At 34.4% G+C, this 19,166-nt stretch overlaps 1 protein-coding gene across 1 annotated transcript in view; it reads left to right on the forward strand.

Moving 5' to 3' along the window:
• The window catches only part of LOC136041744 (uncharacterized), a 44,578-nt gene that overhangs the window by 12,366 nt on the left and 13,046 nt on the right, over positions 1 to 19,166 (forward strand). The window contains exon 3 of the mRNA XM_065726497.1: positions 6,841 to 6,924. Within this exon, the coding sequence (XP_065582569.1) occupies positions 6,841 to 6,924 (84 nt within the window). The remainder of the gene's footprint in view (positions 1 to 6,840; positions 6,925 to 19,166) is intronic.

Raw genomic sequence — 19,166 nt, forward strand, 5'->3', positions numbered from 1 at the left:
ATGTAAAAGAAAAAAAACAAAACAACAGACAATAACACGAGAAAAAAGTAAAATATTAAGGAAAATGAATAAGAAAGCATATAATATAAGGAAAAAATAAATAGCATGGAAACTATTAGCACTTGAAATACAAATATTGAATGAAACAAAACAAAACACTAATTAGGATATTTTCCTTTCTTAAAACTATTGTCTTTGAAAGCAAGCTGTAAATGTTAACGTTATCTCTTAAAAAAATTTGTATTTTTGGATTTGGATTCTATTACATAATATTCGATCCAAATTAAATTTTTAAGTGAGACTTTTTGATGTGAATAATGCATTAAATTTAAGTTTAAATATAAAATTTAATTTAATTAAATTAAAAAGACTTCAATCAGACTCTAACTTATGGATTCGACATGAGCTGTTTCTAGTCTAGTTAATTCTTCCAAGTCAAAAGATGTTAAGTTTTTTTTATCAAATATGTAGAGAGGCCTATTGTTTTAGTTTAAAAATGAGTGGGAGCTTACAAAATGAAAATGCATGTTTACCCCTTTATTCTAGTTTTTAAAAAGAAGAAATTATGACACGTGGTCGTTACCAAAACCAAATGTCCGTTTTTTATTAGGTCAATTCCGTTTTTATTAGGGGTTTTTATGAAAAACCGCCAAAAAATAAGTGAGAAAAGCCAAATATTTATTATGACATTAAAAGTATACTTTTTTCTTATTTTGCTGGAAGATTAATTTTACATTATGTCTGTAAAAGGGCAAAAAAGGTTCAACAATGGTAAAAAGAATTGTTTTTCGCCATTGCACTACATTTTTTAGGCAGCCAGTAGAGTAGCATTAGTTAGAAGCTTGTTTGTAGGTTTAATTGTACTGAGCACAGGACATATTTTGCTTGCACTGGGCCAAAGAATGCTTGCCGAATATATATCTGTCTACCCCGGCATGTATCTTATATATTTATGTACTATTATAATCCTATGTTCAATTATTGTTATTCTTTCGGTTTGTCAATTTAATTTTCATAGTTATATTTCGTTCATAATTTTCGGCGGGGGCTGGCCCTAAATCGGAAAAGAAATGCCTCTGCACCTCTAGCTTGAAGAGTACGAGATAATCTTCTTGTTACATATTTAGCTGATGTATGTAACAATGCACAAATGTTTCCTTGCTTATACTCACGAAAAGTAAAGTGTTCAGGTAATAGTTTCCGAACGTCAATTTTTTTGCTCAACTTCAAAACTCTTAAGCAAATATTTAAAGAACCTGTTGGACAATAGGCCCTAAACATGGTTTTAAGTACCCTGGCCCTTTACCCGCCCTTTTTTCCCAAATTTTAAACTGGACCCCTCCCCCCACCGTGAGAAAAAACAGGATAGGCTTACTAAGAAATTAAGTACATCACTTGTAAATACACTTATAGGCTGTGTGGAACCTCATTGCTAAAAAAATATTCGCCTGCACCAAAGCTTCAGGTACTTATTCTATACGTTACGCATAATTACCAGTTTTATAGAGCTGGATAGATAAATTGAATTTTTTGGGGTGTATGACTGAACCGTTATTTGAAAATTTTTACTCGTCATCTTTAAATTAAACCTGTTAAATGCGTTCAGTAAGTATAATGAAAAATACTTGCTTGCCTTTAGGCTTCAAGTGCTTGTTTATAATGTCATGCTATTGTTTCTAGATTATTGATTTGCTTGAAATTACTGGAAACTTAGAGCATTAATCGGATATAGCATCCCGAAATCCCTGCTATTTTATGGCAGCTTACTGACAAAACCCAAAATAATTTAGCAAACAAGAAAACCACTTGTATGATTGTTTCAGAAAGGAAACTTTCTCTTGCTTTTATTGGTGTTCCTGTTTTCCGTGTCTTCTGTAAAATGTTAAATGAAAATAGGGCTTAAGAATTTTTACAAGTCATTAAATGTCGTTGATGGAGTCAAATGTAACGTAAATGTTTAGTGTCACAGATGTTACCATTATAAATTGGAAAAGTTATTAATTAATGCCTATTTAGCATTAAAACATTTCATATAGCTATAACAGTCAAATGTGGCACAAGTAGCACGATGATGTAGATGGGGTTGTGCTACGTCAGGAAAAATAGATGTATAAAAATAGAATTTTTGCATAAGTGTAACATGCAAGTGTAACAATCACCGGCATTCAGCTTAAGGTGGGGGGGGGTTGTAATTGCATAGATAACTAAAATATTATTTTAAGAACAGTGTCTCTGTTTAAACCAAAATCAAGAGAGAGAAAGAGAAAGTTCATTAAAATACGACAAAATATGCAACCCAGATTAGGATGAAAGGACCTAACTAAGAAAAAATTCTTAAGCCCTATTTTCATTTGACATTTTACAGAAGACATGAAAAACAGGACCACCAATAAAAGCAAGAGAAAGTTTCCTTTTTGAAACAATCATACAAGTGGTTTTCTTGTTTGCTACATTATTTCGGGTTTTGTCCGTAAGCTACCATAAAATACCCGGGACTTCGTGATATTATATCTGATTAATGCTCCAAGCCTCCACGAATCTCTAACTTATGCCCGAAAGCATATGATGCATGTATCTTATTTCAAGCAAATTAATAATCTGGAAACAATAGCGTAAATGAGCACTTGAAGCCTAAGGGCAAGCAAGTATTTTTTATTATACGGACTAACTAGGACCTTTCAACATTAAGGAGCAACCCAAATTAGGTAATGCGGGGCCCCAGAGATTTGATTCAAAATAGTAAAATGCTGCAACCATTTGAGCCTCCTAGAACAAGCATTAATCTTAAACTTCATTCAAAGCAATTTTGTCAATATTCTGTTGATAAAAATATGATGTTTTTCTGTAGGACTATCTATTTATAATGTTTAATAAATAATGAATTTATTTGAGTTCATTTTTAGCAAGACATGGGTTAAATGTTGGCATAAAGCACAGAAGTTCAATGACGGCAACCCTAGAATATTTTTAATTCTAGACGTGTTACATATAAAGTTCTGACATATTTTGGGTATTCACATTGTTCACTACTTTTTTGGGAAAACTGTTAACTTTAAGTTAACTTAGAAAATTTGTGCTTTAAAAATGCACCCTAAAAATAGTTTATTTAAATACCAATAAAGTATTGACAAAGGATGTCAGGAAGCGAATCAAAGATTTAAAGCGGAAAAATTCAGAATTTTCAATTTTCTCCTTTGCGTAGAGAAGGAAAAGTTTTTGGAAAGTTATTATATTTGGAGATTCCAATAATTTAATTTACATTTTTTTCTACGCCATTGTTGAGTTCAGGCTATTTTTAGAAATATTTTTATAAATTAATTTTTGTGATAAGACTAATCGAAATATCAGTTACCATTTCAGGATCAGCTTCAAACAGCGATCCTTCCTCCCTTGATATTTTTTTTCAAAATTTGTTTTCAAATTTTCGGTTACTATAAGTGGCGCAATTCTTCAAAATCCTGGGAGGGGGAAAGTTGGAGCCAATTTTCCCAAATCATGTGAAAATGACAATAAAAAGCAAGAAATAACACTTTTGGTACCATAAAAATGCTTTTTAGTACTATAAAGGTACCATACAGTTACTTTATATTATTATAAAGGTAAATATGCAATAAAAAAAATTGATCTGCTTCTGTTAATGCTTGAATTATGCAGGTTTATCTTAGTTCTGACAAGACTTTGGAAGAAACTAAATTTCAGTTGGTGGGGCAATTTCGTGTCTAGGGGGGGGACCAAGGTCTGAGAGGGCAGATTCCCCCTGTCCCATAGCAAATTACTCCCCTGGTTACTATGGACTAGAGTTCACACTTCACCAGATTTCAAGGGTTACTATAACCATGATAGGGGAAGATTTAAACTCAATACGATACCATTTATGTAAGCCATATCCAAAAAAAAACGAAGATTCTCTAGATAGTCAGCCTATAGCGCTAGGAAGGTAAATTTATGGTAAATAATAGTAGGAAGGTAAAAATGGTAAATTAAGAGATTACAAAAGGAACTGTTTTCTATTTTAACATGGATTTGAAGGCATATACCAAGCTCAAGTGCTTATTTCAAAAGTGTTTATCCAGAGGTCATTGAGGGCAATTGTTTTCTATTGAAGAAAATGACCTGCTTCAATTTTATTCTTGATACACTTAGTTTTAATAAACCTTCAAAAATCTCCTAGAAAACTTTCTGCCAAACGCAATTCCAGGGCTTTAAAATATTAAATAGCACACAATGGGGATGGATGGTGTCCCTAAGTTCACTTTGTCCCAAAGCGATCACATCTGGAGCTGTATAATAGCTGATTAGCTATTTCTAGGAGATATCTAAAACCTTTAGAAGTAAAAGAAATCTGTCATAGCCCATTACATGAAGATTTCTTTGTTTAAAAACAGAAGGAAAGAGAAGTGAGGGACGTGCGAAGGAAAAAGGGAATTGCTCTACTTCCTTCTCCCTGGAAGATAAAACAAACATACAAGAGGCAAAGTTTTGTAGTATTTGAAGCACCAAGGACATCAAAATTAAATAATAATTCCCTCCTGGATCCATCTTACTTTATTAATACCTGAAAAGCGTGTTTTCTAGGATTCTTTAGGCTTTTATAAAATCCTGAAGGTTTCAACGCTGTACCACATTTTGTCAATGTTGCAACGTTAACCGTGGAAATAAACAAGCAAAATTAACTGGTTAAATTTGGCAATGATTTTTGTCCGTAAAGTATTCAAACTTTATGAATATATTGATTTTAAGTGCCATCTACATCTCCAAAGGAGTGCAGCAGCCTTCTTAAGGTGCGCCACATGTTTTTAGTTTATATTTCTCCCAGGTTTCTCTTTTCAAAGTTGGCACCCGCTACTGCCGAAGCAGCACATGGCTTGAAAACTGAATTACTTATTTTTCCCTATTTTTTTAAATATATACAGCTCTTTAAGTTTCGAATTAACTAAATCAAACTATCGGGTTTCGTTTTCAATGTCCTTGGTACTTTAAGAAAAATAAGCCACTGTTCTTGCACACGAACAGTTTTTAACTTTTGACTCCTACCCCCTAGAAAGTTAATGTGAGCATCCCTGCAGCCATCTTTATAATTTATTAGTTAGCTTTCTTGACAAATAGACCTTCTTACATCATAAAAACATGCCTGAAAATCAGATATTAACAATGTGTGGATTCCCAGAGCCAACCGCAAATTCAAAAGGAAAGCTACACCTTCCTATGGTGTATAGTTTATGGTTGGGTATAGTTTATGTGCATGGATACGGTGTATGGTTTTAGTTTATTTTTACTGATGTTTCACCTACGTTTCCTTTTAGTTTGGCGCGAAAGGAAAGCTACACCTTCCTTTGGTGTATGGTTTATGGTTGGATATGGTTTATGGGTATGGTGTATGGTTTTAGTTTATTTTTACTGATGTTTCACCTACGTTTTCTTTTAGTTTGGTGCCGGCTAGTACTAAAAACTGTGATACTGTACATGGGGATCCTTTCCATTAAGGATCGAATTTCTGAGTTTTCAAATTTTGTAAGCTATATGGGGCTGTGTAATTTTCCTCTTAAGCCATCTAAACAGTTAGATTTCATTTCACTTATCTTGATAATTTAAAAAATGAGGCACTGTTATGGCACAGGAGCCGTTTCAATCTTTGCCCTTCATCCCCGGGTAAAGTTTATCTAAGCACCCTTGCGGCTAGCTTTTCAATGTATGTGTATCTGTATATATTTCTAAAAAAAAGCCATCGGGCCACATAAAAAACAGAGCATAAACATAACAAAACCAATAAGAAAACACAAATAAATTAAAAATAAACACGTACCTATATGTGAATCTTTATGAAATTATTTATAAGAGATACATCTTTCACGATGTGGTCAGCCCAAGGTTCCAGGTGCTGATAGTGCGGTAAATAGGTTTCTTAAATATGGTGGCTCTGAAGTTAGAAATAAGCTACTGAGATTATGAATATGATTTTTGAAAAAGGGGAAGTACCTAAAGATTTTAGGAAAACCTTAATTAAACCACTGTATAAGAAAGGTGACAAGAGTGAGTGTCGTAATTATCGGCATTAGTCTAGTCTCTATAGGTAGCAAATTATTTAGTAGTATGATACTTTTTAGACTGAAAGATGCTGTAGACAAAGTTTTTAAGAGAAGAACGGTGCAGTTTTAGAAAATGTGCCGACCAAATTTTCACTCTTAGGCTAATAATTGAGAAGTGCCTTCTTTGTCAAACACCTTTGGTCCTCAGTTTTATAGATTATGGGCAAGAGTTCGATTTTGTTGATAGAAGAGCTTTAGAAAAGGTCTTATCCTTGTAAGGTATACCAGACAAATATTAAAGTGTGTACAATAATAGTGTTGCTGTGGTTAAGGTAGGAAACTAAGTATGTATGTATTTCCAATAGAAAAGCCGTCGGGCCAACAGAAAACAAACATAACAAAACCAATAAGAAAAATACAGATAAATTAAAAAGAAAAACTGTACTTATATATGACTCTTCAGGAATTTATTTATAAAGAGATACATCTTTCACGATGTATAAGCCCTTCATCAACATACTTAGCCAGATTCTTTAATGTCATTTTAACTCGTGATCCTAAAATCCCTTCAACCCACCTTCTATCTGTCAACACTAAGGAAAAACACTTATTTCTCAGATCCGCCAATTTCTTAGAATTCCCCGAAAAATGAAAAAATATCTTCATCATCTTCCCTACACATCGGACAAGGGACTGGGTTAACACTAAAACCCCCAAATTTCCTCTCTCTCTCCCCAGTATCAATCGAACCTCCCCTTAAGCTCAAAATCCATTTTATTTTATTTAATCTTAAGCTTCTTTTTTTCTGAGCTAGACGGACTTCCCTTACACGGCATCGTTTGCAAATCAAGGACTATGTATCAATAGAAAACGCTCTGTCGTATAAAGTTAGACCAAGGTACGAGAAAATTAATTGCTTTAAAAATTGTTTTTGTGGTATTCTTCCTGTTCAACTGTCGACTTCTAAAAATGAGAATGGTCAATTGCAGAAATTGAATATGACTACAATTTGGCTCCTGTTAGAGTCATTTTGTGCCTCTAACTTAATATAGGTACAAAATTTGAAGTTTCTTATTAACGAATTTCATAACATTATTCTAACCTTTAAAAGAAATCCTACTCATAAAAACAATGTTCTTGCACAGAGTCTAGTTTAAAACACTAAAACAAACGATCTAAGTATAAAAACATTTCTTAGGTATACTCCGAATAGTTAATAACATAACTATGAAAACAAGCAAAGGATGTCTCTTAACGTCCCTGGATTAATCTACAGGACAAAAAGAGGGCTATCAAAAGAGAGGTGGTGACATTATTTTCCTTAGAGGGGTGAAAACTTCAAATTTTATGCCGGGTAATAACTTCCTAACAATTAAACCATTCTTTTTCTTTTATCTTCAGATATATTAGGTCTTTTTGCCGTCTTAAAGACTGCATGGCGCATATCTTTGCATTTTTCTAAGCCTTTTTAATTTTGCAAACCCTAACTCCACCAAAAATATATTCGGTCACCTTGCAACCTTTTAAAATAGATATTAACTTGAGGATGATAGTTTATTTCGTGAATTAAAAGTGCCAAAGACAGTGAGAATGAAGCCCTAATTTTTGGGACTTATACAGATGTGCCGTAAGTAACAAGGAAAAAAGGAATTCAGTCTTTAATGAAAAATGGCTCAATGCAGTTGTGCAGTTTGGGTCGTAGTGGGTACAAAATAAAAAAAAAATAAGTTAAAAAATTAGCAAAATAAAAGCTAAAAACACATGGCATCAATCAGCTCAGAAGGTTCAGCTCTCCTTTGAATTGGTAGTTGTTCTTGGGAATCCACAGGTTGTTAACGTTTGCATTTTACAGACGAAAAGGGTTTTCAGGATTAACTAGTTAGCCTTTCTTCTTTATTTTCACAATTTAGGGTGGCAACACTGACAAAAATATTATAACACCTAAAAATTTCATAATTTTGAAACAAACAATAAGCATTTTTTTTTAAGAAAATCCGGGAATTCAGATATAATAGAGGTATGACGGGTTCAGGTGCTAAATATGCTTTATTTCAAAATTCTTGGTGCTTTAAGAATTTTACACCAATGAACTGATAAATATTCTTCATATGGTTGTTAGAATTAATGTAGTGACAGCATAAAACATTTTGAAATACTTATTTTTAAACGCAGGAATCATTTAATCGCTCAAGAAAATTTATTCTTTGATTTTTTCAATTTACCAAAAGGAACACCTTAAGATGGAAAGCGAGGACAACCTTCTTATTATCTTATTATTTCTTCTTTTTATTATGATTCTTATTTCTATTTCTACATCTTATTTTTATTATTATTCTACTTCATATTCCTTATTATTATTATGTACATAACTTAAATTTTTCTAAGTTTTTCCTGCATTTGCATGTGAATTTGTTTGAAATATGTTTCTTTAAAATCAATTCTATTAAAGAACTTGAAATTAATTGACTCCAACTAAAGTTTCAGTTAGTTTTATCTTTACTTTTCTGTAAACAGTATATTCACCAAGGCGGCATCAAGGGTGGGGTTATCAGATTTGAATCCCCTCCCCAAAAAATAAAATTGTACCCGTACCGTAAAGAAGTAAAAAAAAAATGCGTTTAAACTAAACGTTGATGCGTTCTGTAAAGTTTTTTTGTACCCCCCGCACAAAATCCTAGACATACTAGCAATATACACACTCTAGCCTTTTAGAGGTTGGAGAGGTGGCAGCGCAATATAAATTAGTTAAATAAATTTCTGTTTAACTTTTATTTTTACATGAAAGTTTTTTCACACACAAGCACTTCAACCCCTATTGTGCAACTGAGTGCAACCCCTAGTCTTTGGAGTTGTAACCCACCTGGGACTTCAACATCCAGGAGAAATGATCTACTAAAGGGATGAGAGGAATGTAATTGAATCTACCTAATTTACATGGCTTTCATAGATCCTTAAAAACAAATCATCAAAGTTTTCAAAAACACCATTAAGTTAATGAAGGTCATTTGAGAAGCTTCTTCACTCTTTTATTTAGTATGGCAGCAAGCTCACCGGACGTAAAATGGCAAGAAATTTCAGATAGGTTTTCTTTCAAGTTTATTATGACCTGGAACTACCTTGTGTTTTATGTGTTGTTTTGTCATTTGTGTTTTGTGTTGTGTTTGTAAATGTATAAATTTTTTTACAAAAATGTATTTAAAGTTTTTATGTTTGTATTACATTTCAAATTACATTTGAAATGTAATTTCAAATGTAAGTATTTTTTATGTGTTGTCTATGGTATACTGCATGTTGTATTCGGCCACTGAATCTGAATTTGATCAAGTTAAAAATAACATTAGTCGCGGAAGTGTAGTTTCTCTTACGTAAAATTTTTGACTTACTTTTTTCTAAATCCAGGTCAATTTTCGAGCCCAGACTTCTCCACTGTGCTGTTCTCTGTTGCGTCACAATGAGATCATTAAAGATCAAGATCTAACTTATATTAATTGGAATCACGTCATACATAAAATCGTGTCATACATAAAATGTATGCAAGCTCTGGGGTTTCACTGGATGGGGGAATTTGCCTCTCTCTAAATTCTCCCCTATTTTCTAAAAAAAAACTTTTTGGCGGTATTTTCACTGAAGAATGTCCTTTTTTATTTTCTTTACAAAGCTAAAAACTACAAATTTACCTCCCTCTTAAATTTGAAAAATACATTTGGCATCCTCTCCCCTAAATCTCCGTGAACTAATGTCACTGTGTAATCTAGGAGTAAGAGAAAACAAACAACTGCACATAAAATATGTATCAACCCCCAAAGTACTTGAGGGCAGGAGCATACAGAGAGATACTGTTCAAGGGACTTTTGTCTCCTTGAAACATACGGGTTAAATAGCTTGAACGAGTTAATAGCACTTTATTATTGCTTGATTTTAACATATCAGCATCTTGTTCAATTCATAAGTATGAGCTAAGTAGTACTGGGAGGAAGTCTTAGGAGCAAAGAAAGTAGGATCAGAGGTACTAAGTGATGTACGATGTCAATGTCTCCACGATACTTGTTTTCTTTTTGGGGTTCAAGCTGTCTTTCGGTTAGCCATAGGCTGTTGCAACGAAAGCAGAGTTGCAAACGAAAACTTTTTGACACTTTTTTGCCTTGGGTGTAAGCGGGAGAGTTCAAGGCCTAAAAACGTTACTTCTGAAAAAGTGGCACCATTTTTTCAAAGGTTCTTTAATTCTGATTTTTTTTCTTTTATTGCATGAAATTCTGCTTGCGCTTTTCTGGTGTGTTTTTCTCTGATTAGTTACTTTTTTTTTTCCGATGAGATGTGCTAATTTTCTTGGCTTTTTGTAAAATGACAATCCTGTAAAAAAAATCCTATCTTAAAGAAACATGTGACTGGACAGCTGGAAAAAAGTAAGCAAGCAACTAGAACTAGAGGTCTTATATTTACGTTTGAGTCAAGCCTATCCTCCAGTTTTGTGGAAGGACACTAAAAGTATTCCTATATGGCACATTTCTACGCTTTGATCCCAAAAAGATTCGGCAATTCTTGCCGCAAGGTTATTTACCGTCAAGTTTCCAATCCTGACAATATGTTGCAGCATTTGGAAATTCCAAATAAGAAACGGAAACTTTGAGTTTGAGTCAAGCCGAGTAGCCAATTTCCTGGAGGAACACAAAATTGTTCCTATTCAGCTCATTTCTACACTTCGATCCCAAACATATTTGGCAAACCTGTCCACAAGCTTTTTGACCGTCAAGCTTTGACCTTGCAGCATTTTAAAACTTCACCTAAAGTTCGAATAAGATAAGTCATTGAAATAAAAAATGAATACAAACAGTTCGTGGTAACGAACTAAAGTAATCAGTAAGGACTGATGCAGCTGAATAGTTACTGAAACTCTAAGAAACAGAGGCTTAATAAAAATAGATAAATTAAAAGAATAGAAATTTGATTCTTATTCAAAATATATAAAATTCATCAAATTTAATATAGCCCATTGAAAAGTTACGAGCATGAGAAAACCTGACCAAAAATATTGAAGGGCAGCTAGCCCATCTTCCACGCCCCTTTTTTTGCTCAAAGTTGCTTGATCAAAATTTTGAGATATCCATTTTGCTCAGAGAAGTCGAAAGATCAAATATATTTGTCTTTGAGAATGAATTGATCCCTCATAGTTCCCAGGGAAGGGCTGCAAGCTATGTTCTTTGCTCCTTGTTTACATGTAGTATTGGTTATTGGAAGTTTTAAAGATGTTTTAAGGAGGTGGGGGTAAATATATGGGAGGATCTTTCCATGGAGTAATTTTTGTGGGGGAAGGGGATTTTTCATGAAGGGGTAGCCAGAATTCCCGGTATTATTTAAAAACAATCATAGATTAAATAAAAAAGACAGGATTTTTCAACTGAAAGAAAGGAGCAATATTAAAACCTAAAACAAACAGAAGTTGTTACAAATATAAGGGGCTGCCCCATCGAAGGTATTTTAGAACTTTTAAAAAGTTTATTATTTCAATTAAACAGCCCTTGTGTGTCAGGAGTCTTTCTTAAATAATTGGTACAAGAAGTTAAACTTTACAGTCAAACAGTTCGTGGTAACGAACTGTAGTAAGGAGCGATCCGGCTCAATAGTAACCAAAACTCTAAAAAATTGAATTTTGATATCAATAGCTACATCAAAAGGATCGCATTTTAATGCTGATTTTAAATATATAAGTTTCATCAAGTTTAGTCTTAGCCGTCAAAAGTTACGAGCCTGAGAAAATTTGCCTTATTTAGGAAAATAGGGGGAAACACCCCCTAAAAGTCGTAGGATCTTAACGAAAATGACACCATCAGATTCAGCGTATCAGAGAACCCTACTGTAGAAGTTTCAAGCTCCTATCTAAAAAAATGTGGAATTTTGCATTTTTTGCCAGAAGACAAATCACGGGTGCGTGTTTATTTGTTTGTTTTTTTTTTTTGTTTTTTTTTTTTCCCAGGGGCCATCGTATCGACCAAGTGGTTCTAGAATGTCGCAAGAGGGCTCATTCTAACGGAAATGAAAAGTTCTAGTGCCCTTTTTAAGTGACCAAAAAAATTGGAGGGCATCTAGGCCCCCTCCCACGCTCATTTTTTTCCCAAAGTGAACGGATCAAAATTTTGAGATAGCCATTTTGTTCAGCATAGTCGAAAATCATAATAACTATGTATTTGGGGATGACTTACTCCCCCACAGTCCCTGGGGGAGGGGCTGCAAGTTACAAGCTTCAACCAGTGTTTACATATAATAATGGTTATTGGGAAGTGTACAGACGTTTTCAGGGGGGGATTTTTTGGTTTTGTGGGTAGGGTTAAGGGAGGGGGCTATGTGGGAGGATCTTTCCTTGGAGAAATATGCCATGGGGGAAAAAATTCAATGAAAAGGGCGCAGGACGAGTCTGGTCACATTAGAAAAAAAAAGTCAAATTCAGAGCTTAATATACAATGCTGGGTGTTCGGAGCCTCTCTATTATGGAGTATAATTTGAAAATAACACAACTATACGAGCGATAAAACATATATACCACAACCATAACTCAACTAACGAAAGAACTGCTAAGAGATAACACAACTATAAAGCGAAAACAGGTGAAAACTAACGGGAAAATAAACGAACTAAGAGGTGGAAGGGGCCCAGAGAAAAAATATAATCCTTTTTCAATTTTAAGCCTAACTTCTGCAAAGGAGTAATAATGTCAGAAGCCCCGAAATACCGAATTATTTTCTTCTCAAACAGTTCGTGGTAAAGAACTGTAGTAAGGGGCGACCCGGCTCAATAGTAAACGGAACTCTAAAAAATGGAATTTTGATGCTAAAAGATACATCAAAAGAATCGAATTTTCACGCTGATTCTAAATATATAACTTTCAATTAATTTAGTCTTTGTCATCAAAAGTTACGAGCCTGAGAAAATTTGCCCTATTTTGGAAAAAAGGGGGAAACATCCCCTAAAAGTCATAGAATCTTAACGAAAATCACACTATCGCATTCGGCATATCAGAGAACTCTATAGCAAAAATTTCAAGTTCCTATCTAAAAAAATGTGGAATTTCATATTTTTTGCCAGAAGACAAATCATTTATGCGTGTTTATTTGTTTGTTTGTTGTTTTTTTTCTTTTCCCCAGGGGTCATAGTATCGACCAGGTGGTCTTAGAGTGTCGCAAGAGGGCTCATTCTTACGGAAATGAAAAGTTCTAGTGCCCTTTTTAAGTGATAAGAAAATTGGAGGGCAAATAGGCCCCCTCCCACGCTAATTTTTTTCCAAAAGTCAACAGATAAAAATTTTAAGATAGCCATTTTGTTCCGCATAGTGGAAAACCATAATAACTATGTCTTTGGGAATGACTTACTCCCCCACAATCCCTGGGGGAGGGGCTGCAAGTTACAAACTTTGACCAGTGTTTACATATAGTAATGGTTATTGGGAAGTGTACAGACGTTTTCATGGGGATTTTTTGGTTTGGGGTGGGGTTGATGGGAGAGGGCTTTGTGGGAGGATCTTTCCTTTGAGGAATATGTCATGGGGGAAGAAAAATTCAATGAAAAGGGCGCAGGATTTTCTAGCATTACTATAAAAAAAAAAACAATGAAAAAATAAACATGAAAATGTTTTTTCAAATGAAAGTAAGGAATAGCATTGAAATTTAAAACGAACAGAGATTATTACGCATATGAGGGGTTCTAACAATACTTTAGCATAAAGAGCGAGGTATTTAGGAGGAGATAAATACCTCGCTTTTTATGCTAAAATATTTTTAGTAATTTCAACTATTTATTCTACGGCCTTTTTGATTCAGGGGTCATTCTTAAAGAATTGGGACAAAACTTACGATTTAGTGTAAAAAGCGAGGTATTAACGAAGGTACAAACCCCCTCGTACACATAATAAAAATATAAGAATATAAAAGTTTGTTACGTAAGTTAATTCTTAAGTTACGTATATTTTTTACTAATAAAAACGTTCGTTGAAAATTAAAAGTTCTAGTAGCCTTTTTAAGTAACCGAAAAATTGGAGGGCAGCTAGGTCTCCTTCCCCACCCCTTATTTCTCAAAATCGTCTGATTAAAACTAAGAGAAAGCCATTTAGCCAAAAAAAATTAATATACTAATTTCATTTCAATAATTTATGTGCGGAGAGCCTAAATCAAACATGCATTAATTCAAAAACGTTCAGAAATTAAATAAAAAAAACTAGTTTTTTTAACTGAAAGTAAGGAGCGACATTAAAACTTAAAACGAACAGAAATTACTCCGTATATGAAATGGGTTGTCCCCTCCGCAATCCCTCGCTCTTTACGCTAAAGTTTGACTCTTTGCCACAATTCTACTTTTTAAAACAATTAAAAGCTTTAGCGTAAAGAGCGAGGGACTGCGGAGGGGACAACCCATTTCATATACGGAGTAATTTCTGTTCGTTTTAAGTTTTAATGTCGCTCCTTACTTTCAGTTAAAAAAACTAGTTTTTTTTATTTAATAAAGAGAAAGGTACTGAGGAAGAATATCCTCATATATGAATTATTTGTTTATTTTAAGTTTTAATGTTGCTCCCTACTTTCAGTTGAACAAATTTGTTATTTTTTTATCATAGAAAAACATTTACAGGTCCAGGTAATAAAAATTCTGGGTCTCGAAATATATCTATGGAGAGTTTGGAGATATAGAAAAAACACAAATTTACATTTAAAATGTCGTGTATAAACCATGCTTGGATATTCAACTTCATTTTTTCTGGTTTTCCAATATATGTTATATTTTATTTTTCCACTGCCTGAAATTTGTCAACATTCATAGTTTGTAATTTATATTATGTTTGTCCTATCGTTAACCCCAAAAGAATCGTTCGTCTACCAACAACTGTTGTTTGATGGTCTGAAACTTTGAAATGCGATCCTAGGCTGCACAATCGTGATGTCTAAGTAAAGAGCGAAGTGTTTTCAATGTGTTATTCATTTTTTTTTTACTTTTGTTTTCACTAAAGCACTTCGCATGGAAGGAGCTGTCTTAGAAACTCCAAATGGGGCTCATTAGATCGGAAAATTGCAATTTCTAGAACCTGTTTAAGAGTCAAAAGTATTTTGAGGGAATTGGACACCCTCCCACACACCTTTCTTGAAAGACATACAATAAAAATTTTGAGAGGGTCATCTTGTTTAGAATAGCAGAAAGGTCAGATAACTATGTCATCTTAGGAACGGCTTAGTGTATTAAGTTGGATTTCCTAGGAATGCTGAAGGGGATGTTCAACCCTACTCTTACTTCTACTAAGGATTAAGTTATGAAGGCGAAAATTCCTTGGATTATCGTGGAGAAAGTTTAAACAAATTAAAATACACTCTGTGCATCCAAGTTGTCAACAGGGCGCATCCCAAGAACGCCTTGCGGTATTAAGTTGGGACTTTCAAGGAAAGATGAAGGGGGTAATCAATTGACGAAAAAGCAATATGTGCACACTACTGCTACTACTACACTAGTTCTTTTACTTTTACGACAACTACTGCTTTTATAGTGACTACTAATTTAGATAAGGCATTCAGGTAAACTTTACGGAATTGTTGAGTTGGGTGTTGAACTAAATCGAAGCACTCGATTGAAAGCTGTGTTCCAGGAACCAATTAGAGCATTAAATAGAAACTTTCACTGGAGGTTGAGGGGGATGTCCAGCCAACCAAAAGATACTATATGAATATTACTACTACAACTTCTACCGCTATTATTAATGTTATTGCTAGGATTTGACCATTTAATCAACAATTTAATCTTATGATTTTAGAAGTATAAAAATAGCTTTGTGAAATATATAGGCTACTATTGATGTATTTTTTTTCTACCTATCACGAATAAATCTTCTGTGCTTTTCTGATCCTTAACTGTTAGAAAATCGTCAAAGATAACTAAATTCATATAATAGGAGAAATTTTTGGAAACGGTGAGGGGGTGTTGAAATAAATTAAAAAAGTGGTGAACTGAATGAAAATGTTACCATGAATGTCCGCAATTGGTGAATGTAGACATTCACCGGTGAATGTTCGAAATACTTTTTTTTCTCCTTGGATTTAGTCAGCATTGCCAGTCAACTTTTTTTGTTTAATGCTAGGTTTGATGATGAGATGTTAGGTTAGATTTGGCTAGGATAGGTTGGATTACGATAGCTTATGCTCGGTTTTTAGCCCATTTCTGACATTTATAACCAAATTTAGCCTAACCTAACCTAAACTAACAAAATCTAACCTAACTTAACTTTTACCATCATAGCTTGCGTAAGACTGAAAAAGCTGACTGGAAAAACCAATCGAATCCATGCAAAGAAAAAAGAATTTATGACGTTCAGTGGTAGATGTTGATATTAAGCAGATTTTGGACAAAAAGACATTTTGTACATGATGTTGTCAAGGGGGTGAATTAGCAAAGTCCCAGTAACGTCTTAGGGTATTCTAATGCATGGATGTATACAATCTATCAAATTAAAATCGCGTCAAAAACATGAATCCATTGCGGTCTCTTTCGCCGATGCCCAAAGAAACTCGTTTAATACTATGCAATTGGTAGGGGTATTCCAGACATTGGGTGTGGAAGATTGTTTGCGCGCAACCACGACTGTGTTTATTAAAAAGGCAAATAAGTCAATTTCACGGTTGCGCAACGCAATTATCCAATGATTCTACCACAGAGGACGAGCTAATCATTAAAATTAGAAAATGTGTTGGATTTGTAACAAGAGATTTATCGAGGGTAGCGGGCGAAGGATGTCAGCTCACGACCACAACCATTTAAGCAATCCAATTTTATTGAGAGAGACAACAGTACTTTCTACCTGTTTGTATACACAATTCTAGTTATGATTTGAAATTCATTTTACCTGCATTGGCCCGTTTGCAGAAAGGTGAATTTGTAGATGCCGCATGGGTCGATGGCTCTTTTTCTTATAATATCATACCCAAATCATATGAGAAGCTGCTAGTATTAGATTTCCTATGGAAAACTATAAATAATGGTCATACGTGCTTGAATAAAATCCGTTCTTTAGATTCCTATATTTTCCCCCAAATCCCCAAGTCAATTGATTCTAGTACAGGATCGACGAAAAGCGACTGTTTTAATAGTTTCCCTCTCCTTGAACAGCATTTTATAGATGGTGAAACGTATAATTTATTAACGTGTAAAAGCAAATACCCGAATGAATACTACAACTCTACCTCGAGTCTACGTGAGGAAAAATCGCCACCATCGAAGCGTTTTATGATTCACTGCCAACTATGGGTTTTGTACAAAAGTTTGGGCAAAGGGAGGGTGTAAAAATGGGGAGGATTATTGCAAAATGTACCTGGCAAGTGATGTATTGACATTATTAGATATTGTTTGTAAAAACATGGATAAAATCTATTAAGAATTTGGATTTGATTTGGGTTATTATTTTTTAACTCCTCACCTGGCGATGGAATTAATTCTAAAAATCAGTACTTTAGAAATAGGTCTGATTACTGAGATGGATCAGCATCCATTTTTAGAAAGATCAATGGAGGGGGTATGTTTTCCACGGTGATCGTATCCTGGAAACTGATCCAGATGGACAAAGCACCGGTGAAAAGTCGAATGCGGTTTTTCTGGAGATATATTCCCTTTATCCATTGGCAATGTCTCACTACTCTGTGCAGTGTGGTAATTACAAATAGCTTGACAATCCTTGTGCTCCAAATTTCCCCGACATTTGCATCGTTGGGGAGAATGGACCGCAAGGATATTTTTTTTAAATTGATGAAGAAATGCCTTTGGAACTTCATTACTCTGTAAAGCATTTTGTTTTTCCGTCCATAAGCAGACCGATGACTAAGGCCTCTTTGAGTCCATATAATTTATCTTTTGTTGAGAATGGGGGTATACACTAAACACCTTCAAAACAAAACTTATTGCCGACCTTGATCCAAAACAGAATATTCTTTTTCACTATGTTATTTTGCTATGGATTGTAGCCAATTTTTCTGGATTACAAAGATTCATGGAGCCCTCCAGTTTGAGCAAAAGCCATACATGAACACGTTTATTGCCACTTTTGTCAGTAAACGTTCAGAAGCAAGGGCGAAAGTTGAAAAAAATCCATAAGCTCATTTTAAATTCAGTCTTCGGTAAAATGTGCGAGGATATATGCAATAGGAGTCGATGTAACGTTGTAACCAACCCAAAAGAATTGCTTAAATTATAGCCGATTCCAACTTCAGATAATTCACAATCATAGACTCCAATGTGATCCTTTTTCATAGGAAAAAAAAAATTATAAAAATACTGCTGCTGGTAGCTCAATTACAGAATTCTCCAAGAAACTCATGTTGTCATTCTTTTACAATGTGTGTAAGCTCCAATGGCCGAGGGAGGTTGAAGTTCACTCCTGTTAAAAATTAAAACTGATGAGTAATTAAATGATCTGGAAAATGGTAAGTACATTAGCTCTTGATTGGACTTTCCCAATTGGGATAAGTCCATTTATCCGGATTTAGTGAAGTGCAAAAACCCAAATCAACTAATATTGCTAAAATGCGAGACGAGGAGCGACTTGATATTCAAGGTTGTGCTTGTAGGTCCGAAGGTGTACTGTGAACAAACACGCAATGAGGATATCAAACTAGTCTGCAAGGGGGTGCCTAAAATTATTTCGATATGAGTGCCTATGGAAACTGTGTGGAAAGTAGTTTAGTTCCAAGAGCCAAAGTCATGACGATTCGTTCTTTATAATTAAAAAAACTATACAGTTAGAGTAGAAAAACGCCATGTAAGCCACATCGGACAAAGTCTGTGTACGTGAGGGTGGTGTAAAGGTACTAGCCCATGGGCTCTACCGCAACTCATATGGAGGAGAATTTGTGCAATATAGACAACATCTCAGTCTGGAGAAACTCATTTAAATAGTAATACCATGTGGGAGGTGGGAAGATTTTTCTTATCAATATGCTCCGTGTGTATGCAAGGCAGAGCTTTCTTTATTTTGAATGTATTTTTACATATCTTTAAAATCAATTTAAAAAGGGTTTTTTTGCTCACCAAACCCACAGCTGGCCTAGGAGGGGTGGGGATCGATCTTTGGCCGTCCTTCACGAGTGGCCTCCGCACACTTCCGGGAGGTGAGGGTGAGAGAACCCT

Source organism: Artemia franciscana, unplaced genomic scaffold (genome assembly GCF_032884065.1).
Source record: "Artemia franciscana unplaced genomic scaffold, ASM3288406v1 PGA_scaffold_36, whole genome shotgun sequence".
Lineage (NCBI taxonomy): Eukaryota > Metazoa > Arthropoda > Branchiopoda > Anostraca > Artemiidae > Artemia > Artemia franciscana.